At 37.6% G+C, this 25,548-nt stretch overlaps 1 protein-coding gene across 26 annotated transcripts in view; it reads left to right on the top strand.

Moving 5' to 3' along the window:
* The window catches only part of VEPH1 (ventricular zone expressed PH domain containing 1), a 364,411-nt gene that overhangs the window by 165,565 nt on the left and 173,298 nt on the right, over nucleotides 1-25,548 (top strand). For all 26 annotated transcript variants that reach the window (XR_014822587.1, XR_014822588.1, XM_084987457.1 and 23 more), the window contains 2 exons: nucleotides 4,773-4,982; nucleotides 5,839-6,236. Coding sequence is in view for 24 of the 26 variants with exons in the window: in XM_084987457.1 (XP_084843583.1) it covers nucleotides 4,773-4,982; nucleotides 5,839-6,236 (608 nt within the window). In the remaining 2 variants the exon portion in view is untranslated. The remainder of the gene's footprint in view (nucleotides 1-4,772; nucleotides 4,983-5,838; nucleotides 6,237-25,548) is intronic.

The raw sequence follows: 25,548 nt of genomic DNA, 5'->3' as shown, positions 1-25,548 counted from the left end.
GTCTTTCTGTTTTGATACCAGTACCACACTGTTTTGATGACTGTGGCTTTGTAGTATTTCTTGAAGTCTGGGAGAGTTATGCCTCCTGCTTGGTTTTTGTTTCTCAGGATTGCTTTGGCGATTCTGGGTCTTTTGTGGTTCCATATAAATGTTTGGATTGTTTGTTCTAGTTCTGTGAAAAATGTCATGGGTAATTTGATAGGGATTGCATTGAATCTGTAGATTGCTTTGGGTAGGATGGCCATTTTCACAATATTGATTTTCCCAATCCAGGAACATGGAATATCTTTCCATTTCTTTACATCTTCTTTAATTTCTTTGATTAAAGTTTTATAGTTCTCAGTATAAGTCCTTTACCTCCTTGGTCAGGTGTGTTCTGAGATATTTGATTTTTTGGGGTGCAATTTTAAAAGGTATTATATTTTTGTATGCCTTTTCTAATGTTTCATTGCTGGTATACAGAAATGCAACTGACTTCTGAATGTTAATCTTATATCCTGCTATTTTGCTGAATTTATTAATCAGTTCAAGGAGTTTTGGGGTTGAGTCCTTAGGGTTTTCTATGTATAGTATCATGTCATCTGCATACAGTGACAGTTTGATCTCTTCTCTTCCTATATGGATGCCTTTTATTTCTTTTGTTTGTCTAATTGCTGTGACTAGGACTTCCAAAACGATGTTGAAGAGCAGTGGTGAGAGTGGGCATCCCTGTCTTGTTCCAGATTTGAGTGAGAAGGCTTTCAGTTTTTCCCCATTGAGGATTATATTTGCTGTGGGTTTGTCATAAATGGCTTTGATTATGTTCAGGAATGTTCCCTCTATACCCACTTTGGCAAGGGTCGTGATTATGAATGGATGTTGGACTTTGTCAAATGCTTTTTCTGCGTCTATTGAGATGATCATATGGTTTTCGACTTTTCTTTTGTTAATGTGGTGTCTGACATTGATTGATTTGCGTATGTTGAACCATCCTGTGAACCTGGGATGAACCCTACCTGGTCATGGTGTATGATCTTTTTGATATGTTGTTGGATTCGGTTGGCTAAGATTTTGTTGAGAATTTTTGCGTCTATATTCATCAAAGATATTGGCTGATAGTTTTCTTTTTTGGTGGTATCTTTGTCTGGTTTTGGAATGAGGGTGATGGTGGCATCATAGAATGTCTTTGGGAGTGTTCCTTCTTCTTCAATCTTTTGAAAAATTCTAAGGAGGATGGGCACCATGTCCTCTTTATATGTTTGGTAGAATTCGCCTATGAAGCCATCCTGGACTTTTATTTGTATGGGGTGTTTTTATGACATATTCAACATCATTTCTAGTGATTGGTCTGTTCAGTTGGTCTGTTTCTACTTGATTCAGTTTTGGCAGGCTGTGAGATTCTAGAATATTGTCCATTTCTTCCAGATTGTCAAATTTGTTGGCATATAGTTGTTCATAGTAATTCTGGGCTTTCTGTCCTGTTCCACTGATCTATATTCCTTTGTGCCAGTACCATACAGTTTTGATGACTGTTCCTTTATAGTATAGTCTGAAGTCAGGGAGCCTGATTCCTCCAGCTCCATTTTTCTTTCTCAGGTTGTCTTTGGCTATTCTGGGTCTTTTGTGCTTCAAACAAACTTTAAAATATTTTGTTCAAGTTCTGTGAAAAATGTCCTTGGTAATTTGATAGGGATTGCATTGACTCTTAGACTGCCTTGGATAGTATAGTCATTTTGATAATATGGACTTTTGCAATCCAGGAGCATGGTATGTCTTTCCATCTATTTGTGTCGTCTTTGATTTCTTTCATGAGTGTCTTATAGTTTTCAGAATATAGGTCTTTTGGCTCTTTAGGTAGGTTTCTTCATAAGTATTTTATTCCTTTGGATGTGATCGTAGGTAGGATTGTTTCCCTAATTTCTCTTTCTGATCTTTCATTGTTAGTGTATAGAAATGCCATCGATTTCTGTGTATTGATTTTGTATCCTGCGACTTTGCCAAAATCATGGATGAGCTCTAACAGTTTTCTGGAAGAGTCTTTAGGATTCTCTAGGTATAGTATCATGTCATCTGCAAATAGTGATAGTTTTACTTCTTCCTTTCCAATTTGGATTCCTTTTAGTTCTTTTACTTCTCTGACTGCCGTGCTAGGACCTCCAAAACTATGTTGAAGAGTAGTGGCAAGAGCGGACATCCTTGTCTTGTTCCTGATCTCAGGGAATTCTTTCAGTTTTTCACCATTGAGAATGGTGTTTGCTGTGGGTTTGTCGTATATGGCCTTTACCATGTTGAGGTAGGTTCCCGTTATGCCCACTTTCTGAAGTGTTTTTATCAGAAATGGGTGTTGGATTTTGTCAAAGGCTTTTTTTTTGCGTCTGTTGAGAGGATCATATGGTTTTTCTTCTTCAGTTTGTTAATGTGGTGTATCACACTGATGAATTTGTAGATATTGAAGAACCCTTGCATCCCTGGGATAAATCCCTCTTGATCATGATGTACAATCCTTTTAATGTATTGTTGGATGCGGTTTGCTAGTATTTTGTTGAGGATTTTTGCATCGATGTTCATCAGTGAAATTGGCCTGTAGTTTTCCTTTTTGTGTGGTGTCTTTGTCTGGTTTTGGTGTCAGGGTGATGGTGGCCTCATAGAATGAGTTTTGGAGTGTTCCTTCCTCTGTAATTTTCCCATATGCTTGTTCTTTAAATTTATTCATGTATATTTCAGTTAAGCATGGGATGGAAAAAAAGTTTTTCATTATGTATGCAAAACCATAGGAAGCCTGTAAAATTTATATTAAAATGCATTTATATTCTCTCAGCAATAGCTTACTACATAGTAATCAATTCTCATCAACTTAATGGATGATCTACTTTCCTTCCCAGTTTTTTTACAATCAGCATACCTCCCTGGGCTGGACTAACAGGAGAATTGCAACCACTGAGGACCCAAAACTGAACCCTCCTTCAAGGTCAGGACCCTTCTCTGGGCCAGCCAGAAAAGCTATAGTATTTCCAGCCCTTCAGCAGTGCCCACCACAGACATGGCCACAGAGTGGGTGGGATATAACTGAAAAAGTAAAAAGTGGAGTTCCTGTCATATCTCAGTGGTTAATGAATCTGACTAGGAACCACGAGGTTGTGGGTTTGATCCCTGGCCTTGTTCAGTGGGTTAAGGATCCGTCATTGCCTGAGCTGTGGTGTAGGTCGCAGATGCAGCTCAGATCCCACATTGCTGTGGCTGTGGCATAGCCCGGAAGCTACAGCTCCGATTAGACCTCTAGCCTGGGAACCTCCATATACTATGGGTGCAGCCCTAGAAAAAGACAATCAATCAATCAATCAATCAAATAAAAAATAAAAAGTATCACCAGCTCTTCTTTGTTAGTTTTCCCTAAAAAAGCAGTGCCATTTAAAAAACCAAAAGTGTTTTCTCACCCATACTTAAGAACTTTGCCAGGTTTACCTTGGCCCTTACGGGAAAATAGCCATATATTTGAAAAAGCCAAGATTTTTCTGTAAATTTCAGGCCCCTTTCCTCTACTTCTAGGAAAAGTACTAATGAAAACCAGGTAAATTCACACAGACAAACCAATAGAATTATTAAGCCATCTTGGTCAGTGGATTTCAAGGGATTATTAACCCTTATGTTTCTAAGGAAAGAATGAATACTAACCTCATATGATATGACTGATAGTGATTGTTAGAAATTAAAGTTGCTCCAGTCTGGCTCAATATTAGAAGGCAGGTAAGGGAAGGTAAGCGTGTACTACTTTTCTCTAATCATTCAGCACCTCATTGAGCATCAGTGAGCTGTTTCTGCAGTGTCTGTAGGGTCTGACCCTACCTAAGGCACTGTGTTAACCCTTAAAGAATAACAAAGTTATTCTGCAAATAGCCCCTGCCTTACAAGAGGTAAATTTAATGACCCATAGAGTGTTTTATAAATTCTATAATAGAAGGTATTTGAAACTATTGTCATTCATGGAAAACCTCTTTCCTCCAATGTATTAAAATTCATAAAGATTTTTCTTACTTCATAAAAGGGAAGAGTCCCACTGATTTCCATAAAATTAACAAAACCATGAGTATACATAGTCCATTTGAAATGTTCTTATTCTAATAATTTCAGTACAAACAGATTAGCACATACAAGTTTTCTAGAAAATGTCTGCCACAAATTCCATATGAAAGCCATGCTTTTGGAGAACTAGATAAGAATATGGTGGATATCCCAGACATGGAGAATAGACTTGTGGTTGCCAAGGTGGATGGGGAGGGAATGGGATGGCCTGGGAGTTTAGGGTTAGTAGATGTTAACTAGTACAGTTAGAATGGATAAGCAGTGAAGTCTTGTATAGCACAGGGAATTATATCTCCTGGGATAGACCATGATGGAAAATAATGTTTAAAAAAGGAATATATATATATTTATGACTGAGTCACTTTACAGCAGAAATTGGCACAACAGTGAAAATCAACTGTAATTTTTTTTAAAAAAGATTGTGGATAACCATAATATCTGCGTTTTATCCTCTGAGCCCTTCCAACACTATTTCTAATACAGAGTTGCTATAAACACTGATATTGCTAAACCTCTGACAGAATACACTAATAGGAGCAATTTCAAAGACGTACGTCCATAATAGTTACTAGTGTATATTTGTTAATGACTAATAAATTGAGCAGGTGCAGGGTTTTTTTCAGCTTTGATTAAGAAGCAGTTAAACAGAGAGTAACACTGTTCTAAAGGGTATATGTGATGAACATCTAATGCAATGATTTTCATTCTTTTAGGAGAAAAACCAGTAATGAAATTGAATTTCTTGAGGAACTGGAAGAAACCAAGTTCACTGTTGATGAAAATGAAGACCATGAAAAGCTCCAAGTTAAAATACAGGCTTTTGAGGACAAAATAACTGCGGAGAACAATACCCCTGGCTCTATCAGACGATATAGTTTGGACCAAGTTTCAAAGGAAGGAAGAAAAGATATTAGATTTAATAGGTATAAATTTTGTTTGGCTGGTTTTAAACATTATGTTCTTCATGTTTGCTATTAGTTTTGTTACCACACTTTTATGAAGTGGTTTTTATATTTATTTATTTATTTATTTTATTTTTGTCTTTTTTTTAGGACTGCACCATGGCATATGGAATTTCCCAGGCTAGGGGTCAAATTAGAGCTGTGGCTGCCAGCCGACACCATAGCTAGCCATGGCAACACAGGATCTGAGCTGTATCTGAGACCTACACCACAGCTCACAGCAACGCTGGATCCTTAACCCAGTGAATGAGGCCAGGGATTGAACCCACATCCTCATACATATTAATCAAGTTCGTTACCACTGAGCCACGATGGGAACTCTTGAAGTGATTTTTAAATACTTTTTACTTACGTCTAAATCCATCCATAATGCTTTTGTTATCCAAAGAGGCTAGTTATATCAAAAGGAGAATACAAATAAAACTCAGAAACCTATGGCTTACTTTTTAAAAAGCACTTCTTAAATACAGATTGCTAATGTTGAGAATGACTGTCTGAAGCTTTTCTTGATTTCTGATGAAAAAGCAGAAGCAAAAGTAGAAAAAAAGAATGTAAATATGTAAGTCTACCATTTCCCAGTCACTTACGCCATGAAGTTGATTTTTAAATCTTTGTTTTGGGAAGTGGCCTAGATCTACAATGCTTTGGCTTATTAGATAACTTGTATGTTTTTATTAAATCTGTTAAAGGCACCAGTTTCTAGTTTCATACTCTAGAGGAAATAACTTTTGCCTTCATGTTATTATTATTTTCCTTGTCAGTAAATTGTAGTTCAACTTCTTTATCTGCCTCAGCCTTCCCTTTGCTTATATTGTAGGTCAAAGAGTTTGGCTTTGCACACTGTGCTTACAAGTGCCTTGAGTTCAGAGGATGGGGATGCTGTAGAGAGTGCAGATACGCCAGCCAGCATCTCTCTTTCAGAAATAGACCCACTTGGCCAAGGACGTGACAGGTCACCCTTTAAGGCAGATGCCGATGGATCTCAGCTGGTAAATTCTTCAGTTTCACATCCAAGTATTATGCATATAGAATCTGAGAATTTGCCAGAAATGGTTAAAGAAAACCATCAGGAAGAAACTCCAGAGACAACCACAAGTTCTGTAGAGTACCACGATAAGCTCTACTTGTACTTAAAGGAAAACCTCAGTAAAGTGAAAGCATATGCTTTGGAAATCAGAAAGAAGATTCCAGTCCCTGACCAGTGTACCATTGAAGGTAAGTGACCTGAACTCTCCAAACTTAAGAAATTTCAGACATCACTAGGAAAACAAAAACAAAACAAAACTCAGATAACTTAAATTGTCATACCCCTTCTGAATCTTTTGCAAAATAGATGGTTTGAAAACACCCTCAAATTATTTTAATTGCTTTTTTCCCAAATAAGTTCAATAATCTATTTTATTCCATATGAATCTACCTAAATCCACCAACTCTGATTTTTTTCAAATCTCAAAACATATTTTTTCCGGTTTCTCATCCCTGGTGTTTAAGAATATTATGGAAATGGATCTATGGCCCCCAAAACAGGCTTTGGGGTAGGTGTCCAGCCAGAGGCATTTTCTATCTACAGCATGCAAGGAAGTTTTAGGCACCATTGAGCTTCAAGAGATTTTCCTTCTATTCATTCAGCATGTACTTATGAAGCAGTTGCTGTATCCCAGGCACTGTGTAAAGGTTCAGATTTGTGGGGGATTCAGCTATGAACCAAACAGATGTGATCCCGACCTCTTGAAAATTAGACTATAGAGAGAAAAGATCAAAACTATAGTCAGAAGGTGATGTAGGCTAGGAGCCTGGTGAGAGTGAGAGTTAGTCAGAAAACAAAGGACAGAGTAAGAAAAGTAAGAAAAGAATGTCAGAGCTGGAATTTCCCTGATGTGCATATTTTAAGGAGGTGCCAAAAAAGCTTAATGAAATCAGAGTTAATAATAATGACGTACCATTTGGAGCTAAGGCAAAAGGAGTAAGTAGTAATATTGATCATGTCTTTATTTATAGTTTTGATATTTTGTTTATTGTGCACTTTTTGTATTAATTTTGATTTTTAAAAATATTATTTATCTTAACTACTAAATTTTCTGGTACTCCCTTAAATTGTGTACCTTAGTCCTGGCCCTGGAACAGAGACATAGGTACTAACATGGCGGAGTGTCCAGGGCAAGCTTACCCTTCTGGTAGTGGGTTACACAGGTTTGAATGGGTGAAGGTACTTAGGGGCTAATTAGATCTTTCGTACAATCACTCTTTTTTTTATATATAATGATTTTTATTTTTTCCATTATAGCTGGTTTACATCTTCTGTCAATTTTCTACTCACTCTTAAGCAGGAGCCATTTCTTCCCTTGAGATTTGTATATGAAAGTCCTTGCCCACTCTTAGGACATGACGTCTTTCCTCAGACTACATAGAAAAAACCAGGCAACCCATCTTTCAGAAAGAAACACAACTGAAGGATGGCGAATCCAGTTCATATTTATCCACCCACTGACTATCCTCCCTTCTCACATTGAGGTACTGGGAGTGTTTTTCCATATGCTACTTTCTTTTCCCTTCTCCCATTCCAAATCAGTGGAAAGAGTAGATTATTGTGCTAACTAAGGGAAAGGGGTTTAAGCATTTGGTAGTGGCCAATATTATTATTTAGCATGTCTCTGGAGAATCTGACATTTTCATAGATGTTTACCTTAATTTATTGATTATTCTTCTTAAAAATCTTTTTAAAAATAGGAACAATAAAAGTGATATTGCTCATATTCAACATAATTTTGGATAATTAAATATACCAGGACTTGAGAATTGCTTAAATCAATAAAACTCAACACAGACTCTTTACAATTGCTCCTTTCACTAATAATCCAGGTGTTCAATGCACATGTTGGAGAATCTAACGTAAGAGAGATTAAGGGAATTTCTTAGTTTGACAGAGGATGTCTCTAGCAAATATAAATTTGACACATTTTCATTTACTAGAATAGTATTATTTTTTAAGTTTAGCTTAAAACATTAAAGAGGTGCTATATGGTGAGTTTTAATCTTGTGAATATGTGATATTTAGCAGAGTTACTTCAAGCCTCTAATTGTCTGAAACACAGGATATTTCTTAATGTCTTAAATCATTTTGGGAGCTTGAGAGTTTACCACATGAATTGGGTTTTTCCCTAAAATATTGAATGAGTCCATCAAAAGTTTTTTCTTTTGATGTTCCCTACCAATGACCTAGAACTGAGAATCTATTTTTTTTCTTCTTTTTTTTGGTGGGGGGGGGCGTTGCTGCACCTGTGGCATATGGTAGTTCCCAGGCTAGGGATGGAATTGGAGCTACAGCTGCTGGCCTACACCACAGCCACAGCAATGCAAGATCCGAGCCAAGTCTGCAACCTATACCACAGCTCAAGGCAACACCTGATCCTTAACCTACTGAGCAAGGCCAGGGCTCGAACCTGCAACCTCATGGTTACTAGTTGGATTCATTTCTGCTGAGCCACTACAGAATCTCCCGAGAATGCATTTTTTAAGTTGACATTTTAGACTCATTCATACTTTTGTAATTTCCTGGAAGTTCCTAGGAAATTCCTTCCGCCAAGATATGTGTGAGGGATTGAAGATTTATATGACTCACTATAAATACATCCACCAAGAAAGTCCTGGTGCTGACTTCAGGGGACACATTGTTATTATTTCAGAGATTGTGTAAACCACTCAGCAAAAAGCCAGCAGTCATTTGGCCAACACAGTTTTGTTTATTGTCATGAGATCACTCAGCTCGACAATATCATCTTTCTTTCCTTAAAATTTTATTAAAGAAAGGTTTAGGCTTAAAATTTATGTTATGTTTAATGTGTTGTTAGTATAAAAGAGCCATATTTGGTCTTTCTTGCTAAATTAATGCAAAGTAATCAAGAAACAAAAAGAACCATAAAAACCACTTCCACAGTGTTAAAGTTAAAAAGACAAATAGGCCAGCAGGAAATAAGAACAACAACAAACTATTAAGAATAATTTTAGACTGAAGTTACAAGCCCATTCTAAAAGGACATGGCCAAAAATCCTTTAAAGAAGTTCTTTTGGTGTTAGTTTGACTCATATGAAAAACTGATGTTCAATTTCCTTATTTTGACCTACAAAGACATCAGTTTCATATGCTTCAACCTAATGCTTCAGTAAAAAAATACGTTGAAAGAACAGGAGCCTCACTGGCCACTCTACAGCAGAATTCGGTTATGTGGTGAGTCAGGGTCACAAATCGCATTCTTACCCCCCACTCAGCCATCTTATTACTGCGTGATATTGATCACAGTGGGGAAGGCAGTGGGGTGTAAATAGATCACCACAAATCTATCATCATGTCTGGAAAAATTGTCAAACCCCAGGTCTCATTGAAGCTGGGTCAGTGGTTCATTTTGGGTATGAAAGAGCCTGTTATTGCCAAGTCGGTAATTCTTTCCTGGGCTCCACAGGCCACTGGCTTGGGTGCAGGTTTGCCAGCCACTGAAAGTTACATATTCATGCTTAGAGTAATAGTCTGATATCTGCCTGATTATATTTACATACAGGATGAAAGGAATTTAGTTCATCTGCCAAGGGGTATTTAATAAAATCTGAATTACTGATGTTTATGTGAGCAAAAATAATTTAGAGTTTAAAAAAAAAAGCACATGATATTGAAATAAATCATTGAAAATCTGGCCCATCACTGGAGTTCTGTAAAGGATGATAAAAAGCTTAGAAGAACCCATCAATACTGCTTTGGTTCACTTTGAAGTATTTCTTGATTGGGTGAAAATGTATCCCATCTGTAGAGCATATCAGCAAGGCTGACTTGCAGGAAGCTAATTTTAAAGCTGGTAATGTGGTCCTTTCTCTAATAGACCCTCAAGTTGATTTTTCCTGACTTGAACAAAAATGAGAATGTACAAAAATAAAATAAGTTTCATTGTAAATATCAAGAAGCAAGGGCTGTTTTAATAATTAATTACAAATAAGGCTTCCTTCTTGAAATTTTGCATGTAGTTAAGTCCACCCTCATGCTGGGATGACCAAGAGGACAAAGTCCACACCAGTCCTTTTTCTCCTTAGTTGGTCCAATCTCTGAAGGATAATGATAACATGGATCCACTTAATAATTCTGGAAGAGATTTCTTTCTTTCTTTTTAAAAATAGATGGATTCAATCCTGGGATTAGGGTCATTTATCCATGGGAAGAGTCATAAGATTTACAGGCAGAGAAAAAGCCAGAACCTTTCCCACATAACTTGAAAGGGAAAAATGACCATTAGGAAGATGTTACAAATGTCCTGGAGCCTCACTTCTTTGAAGCAGTTGAACCCTTGTTTGAAGAACACTTGTTAGGGGGAAAAAAATCATAGAGAATTTTTCTTACTGCTTTGAAATTTATCTTGGATTCCCTACTTGCCAGTTCCCATTTCTCCTGAGGGGATGTTAATAGAAGACAGATAAAATGGTGGCTAGATTCTGCCTTCACTTTCTCCTGTCACACATGTCCTGGTTTCTGTCATCTGCATTGCCTAACAGAAACATCCAAATAGGGCTAAAGGAAATCTGCAAGTCCTTTTGAAAAGCTCCCCTCTGATCTCCTCTATCTAATGAACATCAGATCTCTGCCCTTGTTTATCCCTAGTCAAGTGTAGATTTAAGGCCTTCGCTGGTACCATATCACTGGTAAGAATGTTACACATTTAAATCTGCAACTTAACTTGTTCCAGAGTTGCACTTGAGGACATCAGATTACTTTAGTCTCATTAATTACATTTTCAAAAGCTCTTCCTTGTTAAAAAAATGAATTTCTTTGGACATCCAAATAAATGACTAATGAAAGATGCCCAAACTGTGCCCTTGGATAGAGGGGTAGATGTTTAGTTACCTGATATTTATCTATAGATGAGATGTATATTCATCCAAGTAGGAAAAGTGAAATTGGTAAGTTCTTGTACACTTGGGCCATTTTAATGGAAATACAAGAGGGATGTAAATGAAATGAGTCATTTAAACCCTTGAAATGGTCAGTCGCCATAATGTAGTGCCCACTTTAGGTACGTGTCTAACAGATCTAAAGGGACCTTGCTAATAAATAAACAGAAGCAAAAGCAAATACTTGAGTTGAGCAAAAAAAAATGCGTAGGAGTGCATTTCAGTATATCTTACCGTAAAAAGTAGCCGCATAAAAAGGAGAAGGAAGAAGAGGAAGAAAAGGAGGAGATAGCTTAGGAACATAAGTAGTCTACCTTGGCTTATTTCATATTCTTAAATATATGCTTCTAAATGTATTGTTTGTAGGAGTTCCTACAGTGGTTTCGGTTGCTGTGGAGGTGTGGGTTTGATCACCTGCCTGGCACAGTGGGTTAGATCCAGCATTGCTCCAGCTGCAGCATAGGTCACAGTTGTGGCTCAGATTCAGTCCCTAGCCAGGGAACTTCCACATGCCGTGGGTGCATGTGGAAATTTATTAAATAAATAAATAAATGTATTATTTGTAAAATAGGAAGCTATATGGCGTTATACTCATGTCTGTAGGAATATTTTTATCTTTTTTTAGGGGAGCTCATATTCAGAAATTATCAGTCATCTATTATTGTTGTTTGGGGATTGTCTTTACTCCAAAGCATATAGTGCTAGACAGATGGTCCTGAGCCACTTACAGTCCCCAGCAGAAGAATACATTCTGATCCAATTTGCCACAAACCAAATTTTAGGAAAGTAAATGTTACTTTTTTATTTACTTTCATTATGACACTAGCAGTCTATGCCCTGTAGGGAAACAAAATTGTCACTGGATATCATCAAATCTCATTTAAAAACTGAGCAAATCTATATTTCTGAGCTCTCTTGGTGATGAAGAGCTGGTAGGCAGGAAACTGCAAAAGAAATTACATGGCTGGGTAAAGGGTTTTGATTTGACAGGGGAAAGGGAATATGGGGTAAAAAGATAGTTTCCTCTTATTTGCTCCACATTAAACATCAAACTTCAGATAATGGAGGATTTAAAAAATTTTCTCCTGAAACATAGGCAATCACAGAGTTGACAATTGGAAGTTTAGGTATTTGATAATTTGGCAGGCACTTATATGTGTTACGGTACATTTTCATAGAGGTGCGTGTTAACAAAGAGCAGATAAGCATGTCTCAAGCACACAGACCCTCATGTCACATATTGGTAAGCCTACTTGGGGACAGTGAAAAAGACTTAAGGACACCAAGGAGTTCTCTTGTGGCACAGCGGGCCAAGGATCTGGCATTGTCTCAGCAGCTTAGGTTGCTGCTATGGCGTGAGTTTGATTCCTGGTCCAGGAACTTCCACATGCCACGGGTGTGGCCAAAAAAAAAAAGAAGGCACAAAGTCCCTGGGTTTCCTCTGTCAAAAGTTTTGCCCTGTTCACATTAGACACCAGTGAGAAATTATAAAAGTATTTTTTTCTTTTCATAAATAAAAGGTTCAGTGGAATTTTAAAATAAATTATTTTATGAAAAATAATGGTTTTTCAGATGAAATATCCACATCAATTATCTAAGCCGTTAAAATATGCCGTCATTTAAATACGCTGCACATGCAAGCAATATAATACCACTGCAGAAACTCGTGAGTATGTTTCTGCTTCTCACATCAAAACCCCAAATTTCTAAGTAGCGTTCTCGGGCTGGCTTTTTTCATTTAGTAATATGTATGCCTTCCTTCATGTCCTTTTGTGGCTTTATAGTGCATTTCTTTTTAGCACTGAATAATATTCCCTTGTTTGGATGTATCTATCATTGTAGTATCATATATAATAGTTTTACTGTGCTAAAAATCCTCTGTGCTCTGCCTATTAATCCCAACTATTCATTCTTCATTCACCCATTAATTCTACAAATATTTTTGTCCTACCATATGCCACCATTGTCCTAGGAACTAGGAAACATTTGTTGAACAAAACAGGTAAATATCCTTGCCTTCACAGAGATCATTCTAGTGGGGAAAAACATAGGATAAATAACAGAAATGATAAAGTATATAGGATGTTGGAAAGTAGTAAGTGCTGCGATAAAAGTAGAAATAGATCTGGCTAAGAAGAACCAAGGCAAAGGAAAGAATTTACATTATCTGTGCATATATGCATGTACAAAGTGGGATAGTTCTAGAAGGACAAACATCAAACTATCACCATTTTTGTCTGAAGAATCAGATTGAACTTGGGAGTGGAGAAAAAGAGGAGAGGGAAGGAGAAACTTGCACATTTTAAAGCAAACATTTCTGCAAGGTTTGGAATTTTGTAACAACAATCTTATAACTGGCTTCAGTAATAAAGAGAGATTCTGATAACTTGGACTGGGATGATAGCTCCAGACTCTAATCAGAGTCTATAGAATTGAGTTGAGCTCTCAGCTCTGCTGTTGGGCAGCTCCAATTCTTCTTAGAGATTACCTCATCTCCTGTGCCACCAATTCTTCACCTTTATCCCAAGAGTGTATTACAAGCTCATGGGTTTTCAACCTGTGCTCCCTGAAGACCATCAGGGGCCCTTCAGAGGGCCCCAAACACCCCCTCCTCCCTCTCTTCCTGCCCTGCAAACAGGGCAGTGCTGATGTAGCTGGTGTTACATCTTGGTCTTCCTGATAGGTATTTAAACCAAGAATTCCACAGCTTAGAGAAACTTAAAAAGCATTCAGCAGCATTATTTTTAAGATCCTTTATGCTCTAAATTAATTAATTTCAAGTGTCTTATGTGAGAGCTGGCATTTGTCATTTGACAGTTTTTTTTCATTATTGAAATATAGTCGATTTACATTGTTGTGTTAGTTTCAGGTGTACAGCAAAGTGATTCAGTGGTATATTCTTTCTCAGATTCTTTTCCATTATGGGTCATTACAAGATATCGAATATAGTTCCCTGTGTTATACAGTAGGTCTTTCTTATTTATCTATTTCATATATAGTAATGTGTATCTGTTAGTCCCAAACTCCTAATTTATCCCTCCCCTTACCCTTTCTCCTTTGGTAATCAGAAATTTGTTTTCTGTGTCTATGAGTCTATTTATGTTTTGTAAATAAGCTCATTTGCATCATTTTTAGATTCCACATATCAGTGATATATTCATCTTTCAGCCACATTTTTAATCACCCCTAAATTTGTTAATTTTATATTTTTAATGTAAAGTTTAAAAAAGCAATTTTACATTAATTTTCTGTCCTTTGTTCAGATATTGCTGTTTGTCAATTTATAATAGTTTGTTGGGAGAAAACAGGCCATATCTTTCAATACTTTTGAGGCTTGTCTCACTATCTGCCCAGATTTATTAGTATCTGTCAAACAACAAATGACCAATCATCATCAGTAAATTAATGCATTGTGCCTGTCCTAGCTGGTCTGTTTCTATTCAAATTGTTTGGTTTATCTTTTTTTTCCTTTGCTTTTTTTTTAAATTCATGAAAATTTAGGTGAATAAGCATTTAAATTACATTAGAGAAATTTGACATGTTATTTAAAAATCGCTCCTATGCATACACAAAACATCAAGGCTGTAGCTCATTTTTTAGAACAAAAAAAGATCCTCCTTTAAAAGTGAAGAAAAAGGAGTTCCCATTGTGGCGCAGCGGTTAACGAATCCGACTAGGAACCATGAGGTTGCGGGTTCGGTCCCTGCCCTTGCTCAGTGGGTTAACGATCTGGCATTGCCGTGAGCTGTGGTGTAGGTTGCAGACGCGGCTTGGATCCTGCGTTGCTGTGGCTCTGGCGTAGGCCGAGGGCTACAGCTCAGATTAGACCCCTAGCCTGGGAAACTCCATATGCCCTGAGAGCGGCCCAGGGAAATAGCAAAAAGACAAAAAAAAAAAAAAAAAAAAAGTGAAGAAAAAAAGTTTAAAAACTAAAATATGCAGAGAATCACTGATATATAAACTAAACTTTTGTGATTAAATTATACTATAGTCCAAATACAAGTTGAAGGAAGTAGATGAAAAACCTAATGGTTGCTTTGTGTTTTAAGTCATCTTAAAATATTTTTTCTTTTTTATTATTATCAAAGTATAATTGATTTACAGTATTTCATCAAGTTCTGCTGTACAACGAAGTGACCTAATCACACACATTTCCCTGTGCTGTACAGTAGGATCCCATTGGCCATCCATTCCAAATATAAAAGTTTGTATCCAAAAAAACCCCAAAATGCCCATCCATCCTGCTCCCTCCCCTTTCCCCCTTGGGAACCCCAAGTCTGCTCTTCTTGGCCATGATCCATTTTCTCTTTTTTCTTTGTTATTTTAAGGTAGGATCATCTGTTCCATGTTTTAGATTCCACAAGTAACTGATATCATATAATATTTGTCTTTTTCTTTCTGGCTTACTTCACTTCTTATGAGAGTCTCTAAATCCATCCATGTTGCTGCAAATGGCATTAGTTTGTCTTTTTATGGCTGAGTAATATTCCACGTTTATACGTACCTCTCGTTCTTAACCCATTCATCTGTTGATGAACATTCAGGTTGTTTCCACATCTTGGCTATTGTGAATAGAGCTGCTATGAACATAGGGGTGAATGTATCTTTTGCAATGAAAGTTTTGTCCAGATATATGGCCAGCAGTGGTAGCTCTATATTTAGTTTCCTGAGGTACCTCCATACTGTTTTCCATAGTGGTTGTACCAATTTACATTCCCACCAACAGTAGAGGAGGGTACCTTTTTCTCCACACCCTCTCCAGCATTTGTTATTTGTTAACTTGTTAATGATGGCCATTCTGATTGGTGTGAGGTGGTACCTCATTGTAGTTTTGATTTACATTGCCTTTTTTATTTATTTATTTATTTACTTTTTGCTTTTTAGGGCCACACCTGCGGCATATTGAGGTTCCCAGGGTAGGGGTCAAATCAGAGCTATAGCTGCTGGCTTATGCCACAGCCACAGCAATCCAAGATCCAAGCCATGTCTGTGACCTACATCACAGTTATGGCAACCCTGGATCCTTAACTCACTGAACAAGGCCAGGGATTGAACCTGTATCCTTATGGATGCTAGTCAAATTCGTTAACCTCTGAGCCATGACGGGAACTCCTGATTTGCATTTCTCTAATAATTAGTGGTATTGAGCATTTTTTCATATGCCTGTTGGCCATCCATATATCTTCTTTGGAGAAATGTCTATTTAGGTCTTGTGCCAATTATTCAGTTGGGTTGTTTGTTTGTTTTTGTTGAGTTGTATGAGTTATTTGTATATTTTGGAGATTAAGCCCTTGTCTGTTGCATCATTGGCAAAGATTTTCTCCCATTCTGTGGGTTCTCTTTTCATTTTTTTAATGGTTTCTTTTATTGTGCAAAAGCTTTTAAGTCCCATTTGTTTGTGTCTTTATTGCCATTATTCTGGGAGGTGGATCAAACAAGATGTTGCTATGATTTATGTCAAAGAGCGTTCTGCCTATGTTTTCCTCTAGGAGTTTTATAGTGTCTGGCCTTATATTTAGATCTTTATTCCATTTCAAGTTTATTTTTGTATATGGTATTAGATAATGTTCTACTTTCATTCTTTTACATGTAGCTTTCCAGTTTTCCCAGCACTATTTATTGAAAAGGTTATCATTCTTCCACTGTATGTTCTGTCCTCCTTTGTCGTAGATTAGTTGCCCATAGATACTTGGGTTTATCTCTGGGCTTTCTATCCTGTTCCATTGATCTGTATTTCTGTTTTTGTGCCAGCACCATATTGTTTTGATGACTCTAGCTTTGTAGTATTGTCTAAAGTCAGGAAGCTTGATTCCTCCATTTTCATTTTTCTTTTTCAATATTGCTTTGGCTATTTGAGGTCTCTTGTGTTTCCATACAAATTTTAAAACATTTTGTTCTAGTTCTGTGAAGAATGCCATTGGTAATTTGATAGGGATTGCACCAAATCTGTAGATTGCCTTAGGTAGTATGGTCATTTGACAATATTGATTCTTCCAATCAAAGAGCATGGTATATCTCTCTGTCTGTTTGTGTCATCTTTGATTTCATTCATCAGCTTTTTATAGTTTTCAGACTATAGTTCTTTTGTCTCTTTAGGCAGGTTTATTCCTGGTTATTTTATTCTTTTTGATGTGATTGTAAATGGGATGGTTTCTCTAATTTCTCTTTCTGATCTTTCATTATCAGTGTATAGAAATGCAATTGATTTCTGCATATTAATTTTGTAGCCTTCAACTTTGCAAAATTCATTGATGAGTTCTAAGAGTTTCCTGGTGCTGTCTTTAGGGTTTTCTAAGTATAGTATCATATCATTGGCCAAACAGTGATAGTTTTACTTCTTTTCCAATTTGAATTCCTTTTTTTTTTTTCTTCTCTGATTGCTGTGGCTATAACTTGCAAAACTATGTTGAATAACAGTGGTGAAAGTGGACATCCTTGTGTTGTTCCTGTTCTTAGTGGGAATGTTTTTAATTTTTCACCACTGAGAATGATGTTAGCTGTGGGTTTTTCATATATGTTGTTTTATTATGTTGAGGTAGTTTCCCTCTATCCCCACTCTCTGGAGAGTTTTTTTTTTTATCAGAAACAGGTGTTGGATTTTGTCAAAAGCCTTTTCTACCTCTATTGAGATGATCACTTGGTTTTTATTTTTCAGTTTGTTGATAGATTTGTAGATATTGAAGAACACTTGCATCCCTGGGATAAATCCTATTTGATCATGTTGTTTGATCCTTTTAATATATATTTGGATTCAATTTGTTAGTATTTAGGGCCACACCTGTGGCATAAGGAAGTTCCTAGGCTAGGGGTAAAATCGGAGCTGCAGCTGCCGGCCTATGCCACAGCCACAGCAATGTGGGATCCAGGACATGTCTGTGACCTACACCACAGCTCATGGTAATGCCATATCCTTAACCCACTGAGTGAGACCAGGGATCGAACCTGCATCCTTATGGATACTAGTTGGATTCAGTTCTGCTGAGCCACAATGGGAACTCCTGACTTACCTTCCTTAAACAAAACCAATCTTATTTCAAAGAGCCTACAAAAATATGTAATAAAATAAAAAGACAGTATTTGCTCAATGTGAGGGGACAAAACAAACATAGAGAAATAAAATAAATTCCAGTAGTTGAGTTATTTTTCAGAACTGTATCCCTGGTAATTTTCATAGTTGCTAAATGTGGTTTGCATACATTTATTTATGAGTGTTCTAATGATCACAGTAAGGAGAGAAATAAAATTAGTTTAAAAATCTAGAGTGTTCATAAATAGAAGTATGACAGTTTATCAGGGTGCAGGGGAAGAAAGCTCTTTGTTTGATAAGGCTTTGCTCACTGAATTTAGTTCGTCAAAAGAGGTATTTACCAAATACCTCTAAACCTTTAACCACTAAACATAACAATAGAACAGTTGTTCTCAATTGGAGGCAATTTTGTTGCTGGATTGGGGGCTTTTAGTAATGTCTGGAGACATTTTTGTTTGTCACAGCTTGGGGAGGGGAGGCAGGTGCTACTGTCATCTAGCGGGTAGAGGCCAAGGCAGCATCCTTGGCCTCTACCCACTAATGGAGACAATTAATGGAGATCACCCCCCACCTTAACTAAAATAAGGAATTATCCATCTCAAAATATTAGTGGTGGTTTAGAAACTCTGCAACAGAGCCTTGCTTCTCAAAGTGTGGTCTCTGGACCAGCAACATTGAAATCACCTGGGGTCTTGTTAGAAATTTAGATTCTAAGGCCCATCCTAGACCTACTGAATCAGCATCTACAATATAACAAGATCCCTCAGGTGATTCATATGCACATTAAAGTTTGAGAAGCTACAGGAAAGAGAAATTCTGGTGTATCCTAGTAGTACAGAAAAGAATTTTCTTCCTTAAGTGGATTTGTGATTTAATTAATCGACTCTTCATTTAGTGCTTACTGATTGATTAATTGAGGGGATGAATTTTCTTCTCAAACACTCAAGATATGGGGCGCTGTCATTTGGGCTGTTCATGGCACTGAATTTGTGGTTCCAGGTGTTCTTTGATTCTTCTCACAGGATATTAGTTTTTAAAAGGATGTATCATCATCTACCCCCCACTACAGTCCCTAAAAAAAAAAAAAAAAAAAAGGTCGAATAGGCTTGGAAACCAGGAAACTCTACTCCTTGGTATGTTTGAATTTGTACTGTGTGACCTTCTGACTTTTTATGAACATGGCATAAAAACTTCCTCATGGAAGGTAGTTTTAACAACTTCAGAATAACTTAGGTATCAAATATGTCTTCAATGATGCTTAGTTAAGTTGTGTAAGTGAATTAGAAACATATGGATTACATTTCCCTTAAAATATGCATAGAATTAAAATTAAGCAAAAATGTGCCAGAAACTATGTATCCTAAAATCTTGAAAAATGAGTTAGGACAAGCATCTATATGAGAATACACCTGTAATTGATATGTACAAGTTAATCCAGTTGGCCTTCATTCCTTTTAATAGGAACTGATGTAATTGTACTTTGGACCATCTTGTCTCTACTAAATCTACATCATTTTTGTCTAAGTTCTTTTAAAAAGAACCTTGAAAATATTTAAATAAAAGCGGTCTTTTCCAATAAGTGTAGAGAGTAAAGACTACTCCTTTATCCCCTATCTTGTCTTTCTACTGAATTTTTATTTTATAGTCACACCAATTCATAAATGCATTTAAACCCTGGTGTTTTATGTTTGATTGATAATTTTTAACAAAGACTTTGAGCTTTTAAAAATAATGGAATCTATAGTAAAAGAATCAAGACAAGGATAAACATCCTTTATATTCTTACAGCATTGATATTGTGTAATATCTCTATAATTCCAATGTCAAATATATATTGAACATTTAGGATGTTAATGCTTCCATAAATTTTGTCATGATTAACTTTGCATTCCCTAGACTATTGTGGATTTTTAATATATGTGTGCCAGCAAGAACAGTTATTCTGTCTTCTTAAAGTCATTCAGTAAGTATGTAAACTAAAGGGTTTATTTGAGAATTTAAAGCCCTAAAACAGGAAGCAGTTTCCAAAGCAAAGAATAAAATGATAGCATATTGCCATCCTTAGTTTGTTAAAGTGTTACCTATGAATACCTTTAATGTAAATTATAGTGCCCTAATAGGTAAGTTCAAATTATAAATTGATTTTTCAAACTCTTGGGGCTTAACAAAGTCCCAAATGCTTTTAGCCAAGCATTGTTATTGTTAACTTTCAAACTCATGCACATTTTAAGGAAATGTAATCCATGTGTTTCAAATTCATTTTTGCTTTATCTGTCAAGGTATGGTTTGGTAAACTCTTCTGATCCATATGAATTGCTTTACTGATAATAGAAATCTCATCAAGAAATGACTTTTACTGTGTTAAGAAGAGAAATATATCCAGATTACTGAAATGATGACCCTACTGATTTTTGAAGAAAAAAAATATTTTTCTGGTTTTTGTCACACTCCTTTTTGTCTCAGTTATCATTAAACAAATAAACAAAAATACAAATACTATAACTTGACATGGAATCATAGACTCAGCTGGTCGTGGACAAGATTTGCACAGGGAGATAAGAAATGACTTCTGTACTTAAGGCCAGGCTGGGCTTGGAACCATCCTATGATAAAGTAATGATGGGGATTAGGTATGAAAAATCAGTTAGAGAGTTTGAAAAGAATTCCCTTACTTTTTTCTCATTCAAAGCCCATACCACCACCATCACCACCTTCTTGGGGGAACCTCAAATAATTTCTGTTAGCAAAGCATTCATTTGCATTCTTACCGTTTGTCCCTTTCCGCCAAACAGAAGGGGCTACCATTCTCCAGACAGTTGAGGGGCTGATGACACAAGAACTAAAAGGGGAGAGTGGGGGTGAGGGGGAGTATCCCCAGTGAATGGTCCAGTGTCCCAAGAGCAAGTGGAGCCATCAGCTGCCTTTACACCAGCTCACTCAGTGCAGGGCTCAGTGCTTGACAGCACCCCACCCAGCAAAGGTGACATCCTTGGTGGGCAGCTGACCAGGAAAAGAAATCCATTTCAGCAATGAACCAGCTGGAATGAGCCCTTGCAGCCAGCTTAGGCCTTCCCAGGTCACAGGTCACTGCCTTCATCTGATAAATAACCTTCCCTAAATGCTTCCTTGTGCTCTGGAGAAAGGGTTGCTGGAGCCTTTCACTATCCTTGCATGAAGTTCCCAGCTGGCAGGCAGAAGCCCCAGCTACCAGCTATGGTCTTCTCAGCCTGTGGGGGCCTTGACCAGTTCCAGGGTGGGACAGGAGTAGCACTTGGAACCTGAAGAGATGTCCTGTGCCCCTGGAGTAGGACTCAGGGTGCATTTTTTCAGGTTTCCAATAGCTTGGCTTTTAGGATCCTGGCTTCAGTGACCCAGTTACCTAACATCACCCTGCGAGATACGTGCTGAGGGTGTTGAGGTTTGGAGTCCCAAAACACAGCTGGAATGGGACATCCTAATCTTAGCACCTGAGACAAGAAACAGGCAGCACCAGGGGTCTGAGCTGCTGTCGTGTGACATCCCTGCAGGCTCTGAAACTTCTCTATCCCCCCATGCCCAGCACAGTGCTGAACACAAAGCAAGTGCTCAACACACATGGTTGAATGAATGGATGGATAGACAAATGAACCAACAAGTGAAGAGGAAGGAGCAAGCCTGCATAAAACCTGAGCTAGTAGATGTTATATGTACCAGTAATGTGCAACTAAATTTTGATTTTTTTGTTAAGTGGACTTTCACATTGCATGTGACTTCATGCTTATGATTAGGTTGACAGCCTTTATTAGGAAAAGAAAAGTTCATTGTGTGGTTATGCAACATAAAAGGTTGAAAACCTGCAGAGACTGCCACAAGTAAATTAGATCTCAAACTCAGCTCTAAAAAGGAGGCAAAATAGTAAATCATTTGCTGGTAATATGTGCGTGGTATTTTCCAAAACATTTGATAGATTGAAGAAAATGCTGAATTAGTGGAAATTGATCATTGTTAGTTCCATTTAAATAAATGAGCTTCTTATAGTTATTCATGCAATTAGAGGAGAAGGTCAGGAGTGAGGAAGTGGGATGGTGGTGAAAAGCATGGGCTGGGAGTTCCCCTCATGGCTCAGTGGTTAAAGAATCCAACTAAGAATCATGAGGTTGCATGTTCGATCCCTGGCCTCGCTCAGTGAGTTAAGGATCTGACGTTGCCGTGAGCTGTGGTGTAGGTTGCAGACGTGACTCAGATTCTGCATTGCTGTGGCTGTGGCATAGGCCAGCGGCTGTAGCTCCGATTAGACCCCTAGCCTGGGAACCTCCATATGCCTCGGGAGCAGCCCTAGAAAAGGCAAAAAAGACAACAGCAACAACAACAACAACAAAAAAGCATGGGTTAGGGCAGCCAGAGTGAGGGCCAGGAGTCTCTTTTCTACAATAATGGCCAATTCATTGCATATTTGAGAATTAAATGAGATAAGCATCCAAAAATCATTGCTACTAAGAGCTTTTAGTATTTTTTTTTATAATTTTTTTTATTTTCCCACTGTACAGCAAGGGGGTCGCTTTTAGTATTTTTAACTTTGAAATTCAATCAGTATTCCTGTTACAGAAAAAGGAAGGGTCATGAAGGACAGTATAACTGCCCCCCCATACACCTGTATCTAGGAAAGACATGGTCTGAGTAGTGGGTGAGGTGAAGACTTCTCGTCCCCAGAACAGTTCACAGGCTGTGTCACCTGTAGGGAGAAGGATCTTACTCTCCAAACTAAAAATGGGACGTGTGAACTAGAGAAAACTAACTGCCAATCCACTTATACTCAGTGGTTTTCAGCCATGGTTCTTAGGTTCTAAGTATTTGGCACCGCTGAGACTGCAACTGCCTGAAATTATTTCATGTATAAAACAAACTTATCTTTATCCTTCAGAAGGCTAGCCCGCTCAGATAATTTTGTGACAGCTGATAGATTAATTGACTTTATCAACTAATGGCACAACCCAATTCTAATCCATTTCCTGGTAGAAAAACTTCCTAGTGAAATTAATTTTTGTACAGTTATGAAAAAAAAAATAGTGTTTGCTATAAAAATTGGAAAATAGAGAAAGAATTAAAGAAGATCATTGTTTGTGTTTGTTTTGTCTTTTCTAGGGCCGCACTCGAGGCATATGGAGCTTCCCAGGCTAGGGGTCTAATCGGAGCTGTAGCCACTGGCCTACACCAGAGCCACAGCAATGCAGGATCCGAGCCTCGTCTGCAACCTACACCACAGCTCATGGCAACGCCGGATCCTCAACCCACTGAGCAAGGCCAGGGATCGAACCCGCAACCTCATGGTTCCTAGTCGGATTCGTTAACCACTGAGCCACAACAGGAACTCCAGAAAATCATTGTTAATCTTACCATGTTAGCACTGTTAAAAATTTTATGTATTTCCTTCCAGGACTTTTTCCATATTGGAAAATATTTTGACCTTTCAGGGAAGGGCTGTTTTTAAAAAACACTTTGGTTTTTAATCAGAGGGTGGAAATTTGGGTTTGAAAAATGTGGACTAATTTAAAAGTACAATTTAAAAAATATAAGCCAGTAATGTATAGTTATAACTACCTTTTGTTACAAAATTTAAGTAGGATAATCTTCTAAATGGAGTATTTTTTTATTACTCAAATGAATTTATCACATCTTTAGTTGTATAATGATCATAACAATCTGATTTCACAGGATTTCCATCGAAGTGCTGGGAACAACAGACCTGCTAATCAACTAAAATCTCTTTAATTTAGTATTAGAAGAGTTATCAGATTTCCCTCTATGAGTAACATTTATCTCACAGCTATATTGGAAACAAGATATTGAATCTAGATCAGTTTCTTTCTTTCTCCCTTCCTCCCTCTCTCTCTCTCTTTTTTTTTTTTTTGGCCAATGCCTGTGGCATGCAGAAGCTCCCAGACCAGGGATTGAACCTGTGCCACTACAGCAACCAGAGGTACCACAGTAACAATTCTGGATTCCTCAACCTGCTGAGCCACAAGGGAACTCCCTAGATCAGTACCTTTCTTTAAAGGGATATTATTGTGCCATACCTTAGTAAAACACATTTTTTTTCCTGGTGGTGGTGTTCCCTTTGATGTAAGATTGAATTTAATAATTCAAGAAATTTTAACATTCTTCAAACATGTTTGAAATACAAAAAAATATTTACATCAAGTCTTGCAACATTAGTCTTTGTTATCAGCTTGCATTTTAGATGAGACGTTGGCAGGCTGTTTCTGTGAAAAAAACAGGTGGTAACTGTTTTTGGACAGAGTCAGCCCATGAGGTCTCTGTTGTAACTACTCAACTCTGTCATTGTGGTGTAACCCATCTATGGAAAATATATAAATGGTTGGGCATGACTGAGTTCCAATAAAACTTTATTTATACAAACAAACAATGAGTCAGAATTGATTCACAGCTATAGTTTATCAAGCTTTGTTCTAAACAGTCTGTTTTTACTGGCTATCACATTTACCTAGAGTTTTATGTTTGGTAGGGTTTAAGGGTTTTTGACCCTTCTCTCACCCCTTTCATAAGACTTCAGTAAGCATGGTTGGTTGAACACATGTTTATCTCCACTACCACTAAAATGATAATAAAGGAATTAAAAGATATAAACTTAGGAGGATGAAGAAGACAGCAGATAAAGGATGTCAACAAAGTGTTCGGAGCAGTAAAGGAGATGCAAACTTGGCAGTAAACAATGTCTGGGTATTATCATTTGTTGTCCAAGGGAGGTGCCACATGAGAGGAATTTTGTACAGTTCTTCTGAGCTCTAGTGATCTAGTTAGGGTTGGAGGCAGCAGACTGCTTCTCAGGAAAATTGGGCTAACCTGTTGCAGTCTCTGCCAGAGCTGCCACACTTAGCTTATTTATAAAACTCAAAGTAATTGGATGGGGGTGGGTACCAAAGTCTTAACTCCAACATAAATGTTTTGATATTCAAGGGGCTTGTGGAATGAGAGGAGTAGTGCTAACCAGAACTAGCAGTTTAACTGCTAGTGCTTTTAGTGCTGTTAAGCTATTCTGAAACCCTTCCCTCCACCTTTCTTTCTAAGACTCAAAGGAACTATTTGCTCTTGTTTGCAGTGTCATTCCTGGACCCACTGATGAGTTTGCATCATGTGAGGAAGGAAGGGCCAGAAAGTCAGAAGATAAGAAATGGCAGAAAGGAGGCTTCTGGGTGCTGATTTGCATGTCTGGGTCTCTATCCACAGAAGGAAGCCCAGACAGAGGGAGGCTGGTAGCTATGGTGCTGGATGGACTATTTGAGTGTCTCACTCTGAAGCCCTGCGTGAGTCAGGCAGACAAAGGCAGTATGTTAGGAAGCCATGTGCTCTGTTGTGACAGATGCAAATTTCAAGGGTCACTGGGGTCATATATAACAAGCTTCACTAACTCTGAGCCAATAACTCTCATCTCCTTTTCCCAGCAGAGTATTTGGAGAATTGATGAGAAAAAAAAATATATGCAAAGTTGACTTTTTTGAGACAGACCCTTTTTGTGCTGTTTGCTCTTTTGTCCCAAAGCAGACGTTAGTTATATTCAGGTCCCGTTTGCTCTAT

This window comes from Sus scrofa, chromosome 13, assembly GCF_054392235.1.
Source record: "Sus scrofa isolate SSC_HxYL_T2T_F1_AM1 chromosome 13, Sscrofa_HxYL_maternal_Yorkshire_Landrace_v2.0, whole genome shotgun sequence".
Lineage (NCBI taxonomy): Eukaryota > Metazoa > Chordata > Mammalia > Artiodactyla > Suidae > Sus > Sus scrofa.
The sequence above is the reverse complement of the archived record's forward strand: the minus strand, read 5'-3'. Positions and strand labels throughout refer to the sequence as shown.